General features: G+C 39.2%; 1 protein-coding gene across 1 annotated transcript; it reads left to right on the plus strand.

The window, feature by feature from the left end:
- The first annotated feature begins 49 nt into the window (after positions 1-49).
- Positions 50-13,995, plus strand: LOC115847744 (zinc finger protein 268-like). Its single transcript, XM_030847855.3, has 5 exons — positions 50-215; positions 7,535-7,707; positions 9,333-9,459; positions 9,752-9,853; positions 10,790-13,995. The coding sequence occupies exons 2-5, from the start codon at positions 7,693-7,695 to the stop codon at positions 12,538-12,540; spliced, it is 1,995 nt and encodes a 664-aa protein (XP_030703715.1). The 5' UTR covers positions 50-215; positions 7,535-7,692; the 3' UTR covers positions 12,541-13,995.
- The last annotated feature ends 734 nt before the right edge of the window (positions 13,996-14,729 follow it).

Here is a 14,729-nt window from a genome sequence, read left to right on the forward strand (position 1 = left end):
GGCATCAGAACCCATCGCTCACTTCCAAAGTAGCCTCGAATGTGAGTGTTTAACAGGGGCCCGCCACTCACGTCAGCGGAAACGGAAGTGGCGTCCAAAGCTTGGCTTCCTCCGGCGTACTGTCACAGAATTGGCATTTGAGGCTACGTGAGATTTCTGCGAGCGGATTTAAGAATCCCGCGTGGTGGGAATTCTGACTTGAGATGTGGTTTGTGGTGGGTACTCGTGGAGGATTGTTGTTGAAGGTGGCCTCGGAGTTTTGGGGGCGTTGTGGGTAGCTTGGGCCAGCATCAGTGTTGAGGAGTGGGTTGAGGAAGTAACGAGAGACCATTGCCGTTGACAATGACAGGTCGGCGCCGGATCGCCGCCCCCGCCCCCCGCCCCCGCCCCAGGCGGTGGAAAGAGGAGGTGGAAGAGCCAGTGATCAAAGGGGTCCATCTGGATAGGTTGGTGAGGATAGGGCTTGGGGGTTAGTCACCTGCGATTCCTGTGGTTAGAGTTTGAGCTTCGGAGGGGCCAGTGGGTGAAAAATAGATGTCTGGGGAGCTGTGAATGGGTGTGACAGCGAAGTGCAGGTTGGGGAGCTGTGTGGGTATCCTTAGGAGAGGTTGAGGGGGGTTGAGACATTAAAAGGCCTCAGGTGGACAGACATTTGGGTGTGTGCTGAGCATTGGGGTATTATATTTCCCAACGTTTTATACTGGAGAATTTCAAGCATACAGAAAAGTCGAAAAAATAGCCAAATGTTCTGCTGTATACCTGCCATCTAGATCCATGAATTGTTAAAATCGTGCCCATGAATACTTAAGAGTTTACGTGTGCTTGTACGCACTTGAAATCAAGTTAATCCTAGCTTTTTATGTCAGTTCTGCCACTTGTTTCTGTGACTCTGGATAAAGTACCAAGTTCTATAAGTCTCAGTTTTCCCATTCAAACAAATTGATTTCTGCCTCACCAGTTCTCATGAAGGCCCTGTCTTCATGACCTCATCTAACGCTAATTACCTCCCAAAGACCCCATTTACAAATACCATCACATTGAAGCTTCAGCGTATGAATTTGAGGGACACAAATATTAAGTCCCTATAACAAGTAGGTATTTGACAGAAGGTAGCTATTATTATTCAAATGTATACCTTTCTAATGGGATTTTTTTCTACTCAAAGCAATACTTTCAACTTATTTTTATTAAGTTAGAATAATAAAAAAATCATCTTCCTATGTGACTTTATATATGATATTAAATGGAGATCTCTAAGTTTTTAAAATCAGAATATCATTGTATGTTTATTATCAGTAAAAAGCAGGAAATAAAAATCACCCTCGGAGAATTCCCTGACCCCGGGTTTGATCCCTGGTCAGGGAAGTAAGATTCCCACAAGCCCCAGAGAGTGGTAAAAAAAAAAAAATTAACCCCCGATTTACTATCTGTAAACTACCTGTAATGTTTTGAAATGTATTTTTTAACTGAATTATATGTTATGGATATTTTTCTGTTTTTAATTTATAAAAGTAGGTCAAATTAAATGCATATTTCAGAGGCTTCTGATTTAGTTTTACCAAACTTCTCCAATAGCTTTCTAGTCTATAATGCTTCTACACACAGTGTGCCAGATTTTTCTACATCTTTAGCAACAATGGGCATGTCATCCTTCTATTCTTTTCTAATATGATAGCCCAATTTAGAAATTTGATTACCTTGGCTTTTCTTTATAATTTTGTTTAATGAATGTCATGTTTGATCATTGGAAAATGGGAAAGTCCTCCATCCTTGTTCCATCTTCTGAGTCCCACCTAACCATCCCAAGCTTTGGAACCACTATTCACAAATTAGAATGCATTATTCCCTTGACTTTTATAGTTTTATCATATGTATATGGATACCTTAAAAGTGCACTCTAGTTTTTCTTGGTTGTAAGTTTTATAATAAGGATATTATTATGTGATCTTCTGAAGCTTGCTTTTCTTTTCTTTTCTTTTTTTTAAATTAATTTATTTATTTTTGGCTGTGTTGGGTCTTCGTTGCTGCATGCAGGCTTGCTTTAGTTGCGGGGAGCGGGGGCTACTGTTCGTTTTGGTGCACGGGCTTCTCATTGCGGTGGTTTCTCTTGTTGCTCTAGGCACGCGGAATCCAGTAATTGTGGCACGCGGGCTCAGTAGTTGTGGTTCGCAGGCTCTAGAGCGCAGGCTCAGTAGTTGGGGTGCATGGGCATAGTTGCTCCGTGGCATGTGGGATCTTCCCGGACCAGGGCTTGAACTCGTGTCCCCTGCATTGGCAGGCGGATTCCTAACCACTGCACCGCCAGGGAAGTCCTGAAGCTTGCTTGTCTTGACTTACTACATATGTGTGGTTTATCCATGTTGGAGGTAGGTTTGTTTCATTAATATGAATTCCATTGCATAAATACAACATAACTCATACATCCGTTCTCCTGTTGTTGGACATTTATATTGTTTCTGGCTTTCAGCTACTGCAAGTAGTGAAGTTCCGAACATTCTTATGTCTCCCAGTTGATGTGAGAATTTGTCTAATCTAGGGTGTATGCCTAGAAATGAAATTTCTAATATAAAGTAGATGAATTTTTACCTAGAAGGGAAAGTCAAATTGCTTTTGTACCACCTTACTCTCTCATTAGCAATGTATAAAAGTGCCTTTTGATCCATAGACTTTCCAATACTTAGTATTTTCATTCTTGCTTTTTGACCATCTTTTGAGTATAAGAGACATCTATCTCATTGTGGTCTCCATAAGCACTGTTCTTGTCACTAACATGGTTGGTCATCTTTTTTATATGTTCACTGGCCAATTTTAAACCTGAGAGGTTTGTCTCTTCCTAACTCATATTTAGAAAGTAGTCCCATGTATAGAATGCTAGTCTTTTGCTGGTTATTTTGTAATAAACAATTGGCAGTCCTTTGTCGCCTGTTCCTGGGAGGTAGCCTCTAGATTGTTGGAATATCCTGAATGATAGAGATGACTGCATTATTCGTGGTGGGCCCTGATAGTTTGTGCTAATGAGGCAACTCATGGTGAGTCTGTAGTTTATGCTGGTGAGATGATTCAGGTTGGAACTGTTTATGCCAGAAAGACCAACCAGGTGATATCAGCCCAACCTCCAGGAGGGTAGAGGTGTTGGAGGTTGAGTTCCATGGCCAATGATTAGATCCATCATGCGTATTTAATGAAACTCTAATACAAACTGTAAACACTGAAGCTCAGGTGAGTTTCTGTGGTTGGCGATACCCTGCATGTTGTCACACATAGGTATGCTGGATGAGCAACGTGTCCTGACTCCAAGAGGAAAGGACAGTGGAAGCTTCTGGTTTGGGACCCTCCTAGACCTCACGCTATTGTGTCTCTCCATTTGACTGGTTATAATTTGTATTCTTTTGGTGTAATAAAACTTTATTCTTGTACATTTCCCCCTCAGGTACCTTATACGTTTTGTTGGTATTGTGAATAGTGTTTTTTCCTTATAAATCTTACTGTTGTTTGAATATGAAATTGCAGTTAATGTTTATGTTGATCTTAAAGCATTTGCATAGTGACAGTCTTGCTTCTTCTTTTCCATTCCTTCATTCCTTCCATTTATTTCCCCCAGTTTACATTTAGCCAAAATGTGATACATTTTTGGCTAAATGTTCTGAGAATGGCTATCCTTGTCATGTCCCTGAGTTTAAAGAAATGCCGTGGATTTTTTTTTTTGGTAGATCCTCTTTATCAAGTTAACAGAGTTCTTGTCTCTTTCTAGTTTAATAACATTTTTAAAAATTGTGAGTGGCTATGGTATCTTATTACATGTCTTTTCTTTATCTATTGAGATAATGAAATAGTTCTTACTACACTATTGCATTCCTGGAATAAAGTTATCTGTGCATTGTATAATTCTTCCTATGTTCAGTTTTCTTAGTATTCTTCCTCTCTATCAGTGAACATGGTTTCCTCATCTTTTAAATATTTAGGATTTTTATACTAAGTTCATAAATGAGATTGGCCTCATTTCTTTGGCCACAAATTTCTTTCACATATTGTCCTTGAAATCTAGACCTGTTTTCTTCAGTTCTCTGTCCGCCTAAGACACAGTGTTGCATTGTCCTTCGGAGTTCTCAGCAATGTGATACTGAGAGTAAGTTGCATTAATATATTTCTAGGGTGTCCTGGCACCTCTAAGTTATTCTCAGTGTTAGAATTAATTTTTCATCACCAGAGTTAATTCTTTAACAGTCAGCACTGATTAGAGTTGCCAAGAGATCCAGCCGGGGTTTTGAGTGAAGATGAAGTCTCAAAAAGAAACATGAATTTGAGATTTCAGTTGAGACTCCATTGCAGACTTTAAGGTCATGGATTCTGTCTTCAGATGCAGACAGCCTGTATTTGTTTTGCTTTCTGTAGGCAAGAGGTTAGTTTAACTGAGGTATAATTTATATACAATATAGAGATTGTCATACTAAGTGAAGGAAGCCAGACAGAAAAAAGACAAATATCATATGATATCGCTTATATGTGGAATCTAAAAAAAAAAAAAAAAAAGATACAAATGAACTTATATACAAAACAGAAATAGACCCATAGACGTAGAAAACAAACTTATGGTTACCAAAGGGGAACAGGGAATAAATTAGGAGTTTGGGATTAACATATACATACTACTATATATAAAATAGTTAACCAACAAAGACCTACTGTATAGCACAGGAAACTATACTCAATATTTTGTAATAACCTATAAGGGAAAATAACCCATAAGTTATATATATAACTGAATCACTTTGCTGTACACCTGAAACTTACACAACATTGTAAATCAACTACACTTTAATTTAAAAAATTTACATACAGTACATACATTCACCAGTTCTTCAGGTATAATTTGATGAGTTTCACAAAGGTATACCATCCTTTATCCATCACTCGAATCAATGTATAGAACTTTCCCATCAACCCCAAAAGTCCCTTTGTGCCTCCTTTCATTGAGACCATACCCCCATCCCCTGTTCCCTCACAATCACATGCTTTCCATAGTTTTATATGTTCCAATACTTCATACAAATTGAATGATACAGTAAGAGGTTATTGATGTCTGACTTCTTTCACTTAAAATAATGCTTTTGAGAGTCATCCATGATGTTGCATGTATCATTAGTTCATTCCTTTCTGTCACTGAGTAATATTCAGTGGTACAAATACGCCACAATATTATCTGTTCCCCAGTTGATGGATGTTTTGGATTTGGGGGAGTAGGTTTTGGATATTTTGAATGAAGCTGTAATGTACATTGATGTACAAGTCAAAGTGGTTGTACCATTTTGTCATTTTATATGTTTACCAGCAATGCATGACAGGTTTTTCTTTTTTCTTTACATCCTTGTCAGTACTTGCTATATTCAGTCTTTTAAATTATAGCAATTCTAGCAGGTTTATAGGAATATTTTATCTAGGTTTTAATTTGCTTTTATTGTGCAATTTAAAGCAACTTTTTTTTTTTTTTTCGATATGTGGGTCTGTCACTGTTGTGGCCTCTCTCGTTGCGGAGCACAGGCTCCGGACGCGCAGGCTCAGCGGCCATGGCTCACGGGCCCAGCCGCTCCGCGGCATGTGGGATCTTCCCGAACCAGGGCACGAACCCGTGTCCCCTGCAATGGCAGGCGGACTCTCAACCACTGCGCCACCAGGGAAGCCCAAAGCAACTTTTCATATGCTTATTTGCCATCTCTTTTTTTTTTTTTTTTTTGATGAAGTGTCTGTTTGAAACTTCTGTTCCTTTTTATTGGATTGTCTCTTCTTTTATTAAGTTGGAAAAGTTCTTCATATTTTTTAAATAGAAGTCTTTTAGTCAGGGACATACTTTGTTAATATTTTCCTCTAGCCTGTGGCTTGATCCTTCTTCATTTTTTAGCAGTGTCTTTTGAATATCACAAATTTTTAGTATTGAAGAAGTCCAATATATCAACTTCTTCTTTTATCATGCATTTTGTGCCCTGATTAAGAAATCTTTGGGGCTTCCTTGGTGGCGCAGTGGTTGAGGGTCCGCCTGCCGATGCAGGGGACACAGGTTCATGCCCCGGTCCAGGAAGATCCCACATGCCGCGGAGCGGCTGGGCCCGTAAGCCATGGCTGAGCCTGCACGTCCGGAGCCTGTGCTCCGCAACGGGAGAGGCCACAATGGTGAGAGGCCCGTGTACCGCAAAAAAAAAAAAAAAAGAAAAAAGAAATCTTTGCCTCACTTAAAATTTTTCTATGCTTTCTTCCAGAAATTTTATAGTTTTAACCCTTACATTTATAATCCATTTTGAGTTAATTTTGGTTTGAGGCAAACATGAATATCCTATTTGTTTCAACGGCACTTATTAAATAATTTATTATTTTTTTCTCATCATTTTCATGCTTTTCTCTTGTGGAATATATACATATTCCATATTATATATGTATATGTGTGTGTGTGTGTGTGTGTGTGTATAATTTTAAAGAAATGCACTAGTCTGCCCATTCTATCCCTTGTGTCACTTTGGCCTGTCTCCTTAGCTTGAATTTTCCCCTGGCTTTGGGTCATATTTTTTTGCTTCTTTGCATGTCTGGTAATTGTCGATTGGATGTCAGATATTGTCAGTTTGATATTGTTGTTTACAGGATTTTCTTTTATTCCTTTAACTACTTTTGAGGTTTGCTCTGGCATGTAGTCAAGTTACTTTGAAAAGGTTTGATTCTTCGGAGGCTTTCTTTTCAACTTTCGTAGGTGGGGCCGAAACAGTCTTTTGTCTGTGATTACTCTGTACCTATTACTGGGGCAGTACTCTTCTGAGGCCTCTGTTTGAAGTCCTGGTGGAAGGTCTTTCTACCCTGGCTAGTGGGAATGCTAAGTATTCCTGATCTTGTGTGAGCTCCAGGAATTGTTCCACCTCCTCCTTTCCAGGGGCCTTGGTAATTTCCTCAGTTCACCAATCCTTAGCCAGAGACTCAGAGGAACCCTCTGCATATCTACAGAGTGACTTTTCTCTTTTTTTTCTGAGGTACTGCCTGGCAAACTCTAGCCACCTTTGCTTCTCAGACTTGAAATTCTGTATCATTAACTCAGCAAGACTGCTGGACGGTTTTGGGGTTCCTTCTCCCTGTGTTCTGGATTGGAAAGTCTCTCCAGGCAGTGAGCTGCAGCACAGAATTGTCACCTTGTTTATTTTCCTTTTCTCTGACTTCTGGGTCTTAAAATAGTTCTTGATATTTTTCCTACTTTTTGTGTTGGTTGGCTAAGATGAAAGGATAATTCTGGTAGTTCTCCTTAGACTCAGGGGATTTATTGATTCTGGGGGTTTGTGTTTTAGTCCTTTCTCTGCCAGTTACTAGCTGTTGGGTTTTAGCTAGGTGCTTAACCTTTCCTCTGCTAGTTTTCTCTAAAATGGAATAATTATCATCTGTACGTTATAGGGTTGTTGTGAGGGTTAAGTGAGAAAAGAACATACTTGAAACAGTTCCTTGCACATATTGGAACTTGCTTTTATCATTACTTCCATACTAAACAAATCTTTTCTTGAATCCATAGATGCCAGCTTCCTAGAATAAGGCCACTCCTGTAAAGGAAAAAAGTAAGTCTCAAGCCCAGAAATTCATCCTTGCTAAGGATACCCTTGATGAGACACCATTACCAGGATTTCAGGACAGATCCTAAATGTGGTGGGCACTTCGTAAAAGCTGTTAAAAATGACCAAGTCCCAGGTGAGCTGTTTGGTGTTTTTCCCAGTTCGTTTTGCATTTTTGATTTTTGGAGTTTTATTAAAATGTATCCAATCAAAGAGAACAATATATATAGATACATTGTGGCTAGGAGGGACGTGCTTAGATTGGGAGATAGAATAAATGATCCAGAATAGCTAATCAGGAAGGGAAACTCATCTGCATGTCATAGGGTCCTGCAAGGTGCTGATAATTAGAACATTGCCACATAAGCAGCAGGATCCAGAAGTGGGTTGCCTACATTTCTCTGTTAATACTGGAAACCATCACAAAAGATAAAAATGTGTTGCAAGATTTACTTTGTATTTAAGAAGGAAGCACATGAATTCAGTAAAGATTTCCTGGACATTTAAGTGTGAAGATGGGTCTTCCTGTTACTTTTTTTTCTCATCCAGACAGTGGACCCAGTGAAAAGTCATCTTCCTAAGGAAATGTGGGAGGTATAACAGGCACAGATAGAAAACTTTAAAAATCCCTTACCTGTTAAAAAAAGATGATAGTAGTGCTTACATAAAGGTTACTGTGCAGATCATCGTGTTACTGTGTGTAAGGTGCTTAGAACAGTACATAGCATGCAGTGAAAGCTTTGTGTTTGCTTTCTTTTGAGTATTGTGATTTAATACGTAGTCCAATTTCTAATAGGCAGTTCTGAGCGTAGCATACTTTTGTATATGAAAAACACTGCAGTGGCTACCAAGTGTCTGCAGGACATGTGCATTCTTGCTCCAAGACGTGTTCCTGCCTGTCACCTGGGCATCTGTCCCTTTCAGCCTCTTCTCCTGTCCCTTTGAACTATATGCAGTTCTTTGAACTCAAATAGATCAGAAGGCATTTGATGGCAGGACCATGCTCTATTTCCTTTTTTTTTTTTTTTTTTTTTTGCGGTACGCGGGCCTCTCACTGTTGTGGCCTCTCCCGCTGCGGAGCACAGGCTCCGGACGCGCAGGCCCAGCGGCCATGGCTCACGGGCCCAGCCGCTCTGCGGCACGTGGGATCCTCCGAGACCAGGGCACGAACCCGTGTCCCCTGCATCGGCAGGCGGACCCACAACCACTGCGCCACCAGGGAAGCCCTCTATTTCCTTTTTTAATCTAAAATGTATATATAGTAAGTAACATTAAATGCTTGTAAAGTGGGTTGCAGATTGTCTTTAGGTAGTTTAAAGTTTCAGTGACATTTTACATTGGGTAAGTGAATGAGTGAAGAAGTGAATGAAGAATGCACAAAGAAAGGAGAGCTTTAATGAATTTAGCCCACAGAATGTCAATCAAAACTAGGTAGAGGGCTTCCCTGGTGGCGCAGTGGTTGAGGGTCCACCTGCCGGTGCAGGGGATACGGGTTCGTGCCCCGGTCCGGGAAGATCCCACATGCCGCGGAGCGGCTGGGCCCGTGAGCCATGGCCGCTGAGCCTGTGCGTCCGGAGCCTGTGCTCCACAACGGGAGAGGCCACAACAGTGAGAGGCCCGCGTACCACAAAAAAAAAATCTAGGTACAGAATGATATATGTTTATAAATTTTCGTAGTAAAAATAGAATAATATCCTATAGATCATTACTATTTTATTCCATTATATTAACTCCAGATTAAAAAGGATTATGTTACAACAGGTCTTATTGTCATTCAATGATGTGGCTGTGGATTTCACCTGGGAAGAGTGGCAGCTGCTAGACATTGTTCAGAAGAACCTCTACCGAGATGTGATGTTGGAAAATTATAGCAACCTAATGTCATTGGGTAAAGACAACTTTCCTAAATATCTCAGCTTAAGCCCATTTATTACCTGTCTTTTTTCCATTGCTACAATTTATGCATACTCTGATATCGTCAATGATTTTGGACTTGGACTAGTATAGGTAGGTAACAGAGCTTATTTTATTTAATATCATACAGTGACTGTACTTAATTTCATTTTCCAAGTGAAAAGTTTCAATCTTGCTGAGATTTAAACTATACATTCCCTGAAACAGAACTTTTCCTCACAGGACCCAATACTGCTCAGATTCTCTGTGATTACCCCCCTTGTCAGGTTATCAAGTTACAAAGCCAGAACCAGTGATGCACTTGGAGAAAGGAGAAGAAAAAGAAAAAGCAGTAGTAGAGAGGGAATTCCCAAGTCAGTGTGGCTCAGGTGAGTGAAACCAATGCAGTGGGAGTTCGTGGAAGCAAAGTAACAGTTGGTCATTGTTGGCTTGGGAACTTTGTTATTTTAATATATTTTTTTAATTGAAGTATATTTAATTTACAATGTTATGTTAGTTTCAGATGTACAGCAGAGTGATTCAGTTATATGTATATATATACTTTTTCAGATTCTTTTCCATTATAGGTTATTACAAGATATTGAATATAGATCTCTGTGCTATACAGTAGGTCCTTGTTGTTTGTGTATTTTATTTATAGTAGTATGTATCTGTTAATCCCAAACTCCTAATTTATCCCTCCCCTCATTTTAATATTTTTTTCTTATAGTCTCTGAACCTTTAGAAGTGACTCTGAATGAAAAGAAGTCTTCAGTATGAATGTTGCCTGCTTCTCTTACTACCCTTCCATATCTGACTCTCTTTTGCTAGCCACCTAGGAGGAGACTTACCTCCTTGTATCTACCCTGGGTCAGATCTTTGCCTAGTTCATTTGGTCTCTCCTTTTTTGTTTAGTTGTTCTTTTACCGTAGCTTATTAGACACAACCAACCTCTTTTACCTTTTATCCATATTCATATACCTCTTCTATTTTGCTTTCAAATATTCATAGATTTGTTCCAATGTTTGATGACACCCATGTCCTTCAGTTCATTACTTATTACTGTTTCTTTTATTGGGTGCCTCAGACTTACGTTGTGCACCTGCTGTATCACTTTCTCCATCTCTTTTTGACTTGAGATTTCATCCCTCTCCATTTCATGATAATGGTAGCATTCATTGATTTTGTTTTTCTAGAAGTAATGTGGCAAGTTTATGATTGGCATTGGGAAGATAACGGGAAGGGTGGACCTGTGGAGAGAGATCATGAAAACAATGCATTGGGAAAAATATTTCCTTTGAGCAAAAACTTTGTTTCATTTACAGAAAGACCCCATAAATGTGTCTCAAGAGGAATAAGTTTGAAACAAAATTCAGACCCAAGTTTTCAGAGTAAAAGCTATGCAGAAATGAACTCTGATGAGTTAAATGGTTATGGGAAGTCATTTTTCTGTACTCTACATGAAACCTCCCACCCTCGAGCCCAGTACTATGAACATAATTTATGTGTGAGGTCTTTCAGCACAGTAACAAATCTTAAAAGACATCACAGAATTCACACAGAAGGGAAACCTTACGAATGCAGTGAATGTCCCAAATCCTTCAGGTATAAGTCAAAGCTCATAATACACCAGAGAACCCATACGGGAGAGAAGCCATACAGATGCAGTGAATGTCAGAAAGGTTTCAGTACAAAATGTCATCTCACTCTGCACCAGAGAACTCATACAGGAGAGAAACCGTATGAATGTATCGAGTGTCAGAAATCCTTTAGAACAAAATATCATCTCATTCTACACCATAGGACTCATACAGGAGAGAAACCCTATGAATGCAAAGAATGTGGAAAAGCTTACAGGGAAAAGACGAAGCTCAGATTACATTACAGAACACATACAGGAGAGAAACATTTTGAGTGTAGTGATTGTGGGAAAGGTTTTATGCAAAAGTCAAACCTGATTATCCATCAAAGAATTCATACAGGAGAGAAACCCTATGGACGTAAAGAATGTGGAAAGGCCTTCTGTAGTAAGTCTCAGCTTGTTGTTCACCAGCGAAATCATACAGGAGAAAAACCCTATGAATGCAGGGAATGTGGGAAAGCCTTCAATAAAAACTTGCACCTCATAACACATCAGAAAATTCATATCAGAGAGAAACATTATGAATGCAGTGAATGTGGAAAAGCTTTTGTACACACATCACAGCTCATTCTACATCAGAGAAATCATACAGCAAGAACACCTTATGAATGCGAGGGATGCGGGAAAGCCTTTAATAAAAAGTCACACTTCATAACCCATCAGAGAATTCATACGGGAGAGAAACCTTATGAATGCAGTGAATGTGGGAAGGCTTTTATAGACAAGTCACAGCTTATTGTTCATAGAAGAACTCATACGGGAGAGAAACCTTATGAATGCAAGGAATGTGGGAAAGCCTTTAATAAAAAGTCATCCCTCATAACACATCAGAGAATTCATACGGGAGAGAAACCTTATGAATGCAGTGAATGTGGAAAAGCTTTTATAGACAAGTCCCATCTCATTGTCCATCAGAGAACTCATACAGGAGAGAGACCCTATGAATGCACTGAATGTGGAAAAGCTTTCATACGAAAGGCAATGCTCATTGTCCATCAGAGGACACACACAGGAGAGAAACCCTTTGTATGCCTTGAATGCCAGAAAGCCTTTAGCAGTATGGCAATGCTCAGTAGACATCAGTTGATTCATACAGGAGAGAAACCCCATGGATGCAGTGAATGTGGGAAGGCTTTCCGCCAAAAAAGCCATCTTATTATCCATCAACGATGCCATACTGGAGAGAAACCCTATGGATGCATTCCATGCGGTCAAATCTTCAACCAGAAGTCACAGCTCATTAGACATCAGAGACATCACACAGGAGAGAAACCATATCAGTGCACTCAATGTGGGAAAGACTTTTTTGAGAAATCATACCTCAGTGTCCATCAGAGAAGTCATGCAGGGCAGAAACCTTATCAATGTGGTGAGTGTGGGAAAACTTACTCTGTCAAGTTCTTTCTCACTTCACATGATGAAATTCATACATGAAAACAATCCCAGAAACACAGCACTGGGAAGACTTTAGTGAGATGCCAGATCTCCCTGAATATAAGAAAATTCACACGAGAGTCACCCTATGAATGCAGGGAAAGTTAAGGTACTTTTCCATTAATTTTGGCCTTTGTAAGTTTCAAAACTTACCCAGAAGAGAAATCTTTTAAATACAGTGAATATAGGAAAATTATCTACTACCAATGTAGCCTCATATTTCATGAGAAAAGAGGCAGTATGAATGAAAAGTTGAAATCTCTTCTTGAGAAGAGATCCCATTATACATCACACAAAATGAAACCGTTGGGTACAACAAATATTTTTGATAGGCTATCATAAAGTAGTTAGTTTTCACTGTGGAAAAAAATCTCACAAATATTGTGAATTCTTGAATAGCTTCCAAACAAATGAGTTTTCATACCAAGGAATACAGATGGCTGAAGACTTGTGATAAGGGATGCCTCTGGCATGAAGTCCAAACTTATCATGCATCAGATAATATTTTTTTAAGGAGAATTAGTAGAGTGTAATGGTGGGAAAGTTTATTTACATATAAACAACTTTATAATAAAAATTTTGATCATCGCAATACCATGTATTTATAGAAAATGTAACACAAAGTAGTCAGTTAGGAAGAGCAGATAACTTTAGCATGCCAAAGGACACTTTGTTTCATGTTTGAATATATTGTATAGTCAAAGAAGTAAATTAAGAAAGGTCCCAGATGTATGTATTTGCTTTGTGTCTGAGTATTTTTGTAGAACATGTATATGATTATTTTCAAATTTCATAAGGTAATGAAAGTTGTGTACCACGAAATTCTTGTTCCAGTTTGTATGTCTAATATCTACCAAAAATGCCAACATAGTGAAATATATAAATCACAAGGGAAATAATTCAGCTTAACATTAAACAATACTATAACACCATTTACACCTTTTTGGGTTTTGTTTTACTGTTACTGGTATTGTAAATGAATCTGGTACTTTTCAGCCCTTAGGAATGATACATTTTTTTAAAACAAATTATCTTCTGGTTGTCACTCAAAAAACAAAAAACAAAACCCAGAAAAAGCCCCATTACAAATATTGAGGTTTAAGAGTGATAAGTAATCACAACTCTTCTGTCCCCAAATGAGTTCTGAAAAACTGGAAGCAGCTGCTATTTTCAAATAAATGAAGATTAAAATGTCACTTGTCTTGGTGGTTGTGCTGAAATGGGGAATGAATATGGCTTAGACTTATAGCCAGACGTGCTTGCCACGGCTTTCCTCCATGAAAACCTAGTTTATTTGTTCCTAGAGCTGCTGTAACAAAGTATACTATTAACTGAATGGGTTAAAACAGCAGAAATTTACTACTGTCTCAGTTCTGGAGGCCAGAAGTCCAAAGTCAGGGTGTCATCAGGGCCATGCTCCCTCTGAAACCTGTTGAAGATTCCTTCCTTGCCTCTTCCTAGCTCCTGGTGATTTATGGGCAACTATTGGCTTTCCTTAGTCTGCAGCTGTATAACTCCAACCTCTGTCTTTGTCATCACATGGCATGGTCCCTGTGTGCCTCTGTGTCTCCATGTGGCCAACTTCTAAGAACACCAGTTATTGGATTTGGAGCCCACCCTACTCCAGGAGGAGCTCATCTCAACTAAACTCCATCTATAACAACTCAATTTTCTGAGGTACTGGAAGTTAGGACTTCAACATACTTCTTTTCGGTTGGGGGGAGTGGATACACGATTCATCCAAAACTCCTAGTACAATTGACCCTTGATCATTGCAGGGGTTAGGGGCGCTGTCCCCCTCTGCAGTTGGGAATCGTTATATAACTTTTCACTCCCCCAAAACTTAACTACTAATAGCTTTCTATTGATTGGAAGCCTTACCAATAACAAACAGTCGATTAACACATATTTTATATGTTATATGTACTATATACTGTATTCTTACAATGAAGCTAGAGAAAAGAAAATGTAATTGAGAAAGTCATATAAGGGGGAATTCTCTGGCGGTCCAGTGGTTAGGACTCGGTGCTTTCATTGCCGTGGGCCCAGGTTCAGTCCCTGGTCAGGGAACTAAGATCCTGCAAGCCACACAGCACGGCCAAAAAGAAAAGCCATAAGGAAGAGAACATACGTTTAAAGTACTGCACTGTATTTATCAATACCATAAGTTTACATCATCTGTTTACAAG

This window comes from Globicephala melas, chromosome 19 (genome assembly GCF_963455315.2).
Source record: "Globicephala melas chromosome 19, mGloMel1.2, whole genome shotgun sequence".
Lineage (NCBI taxonomy): Eukaryota > Metazoa > Chordata > Mammalia > Artiodactyla > Delphinidae > Globicephala > Globicephala melas.

Coding starts and splice junctions, on each gene's coding strand:
- LOC115847744 (XM_030847855.3), top strand. Junction 9,460..9,751: donor TAGCAACCTAATGTCATTGG/GTAAAGACAACT, acceptor CCCCCTTGTCAG/GTTATCAAGTTACAAAGCCA. Junction 9,854..10,789: donor CCCAAGTCAGTGTGGCTCAG/GTGAGTGAAACC, acceptor TTTCATTTACAG/AAAGACCCCATAAATGTGTC.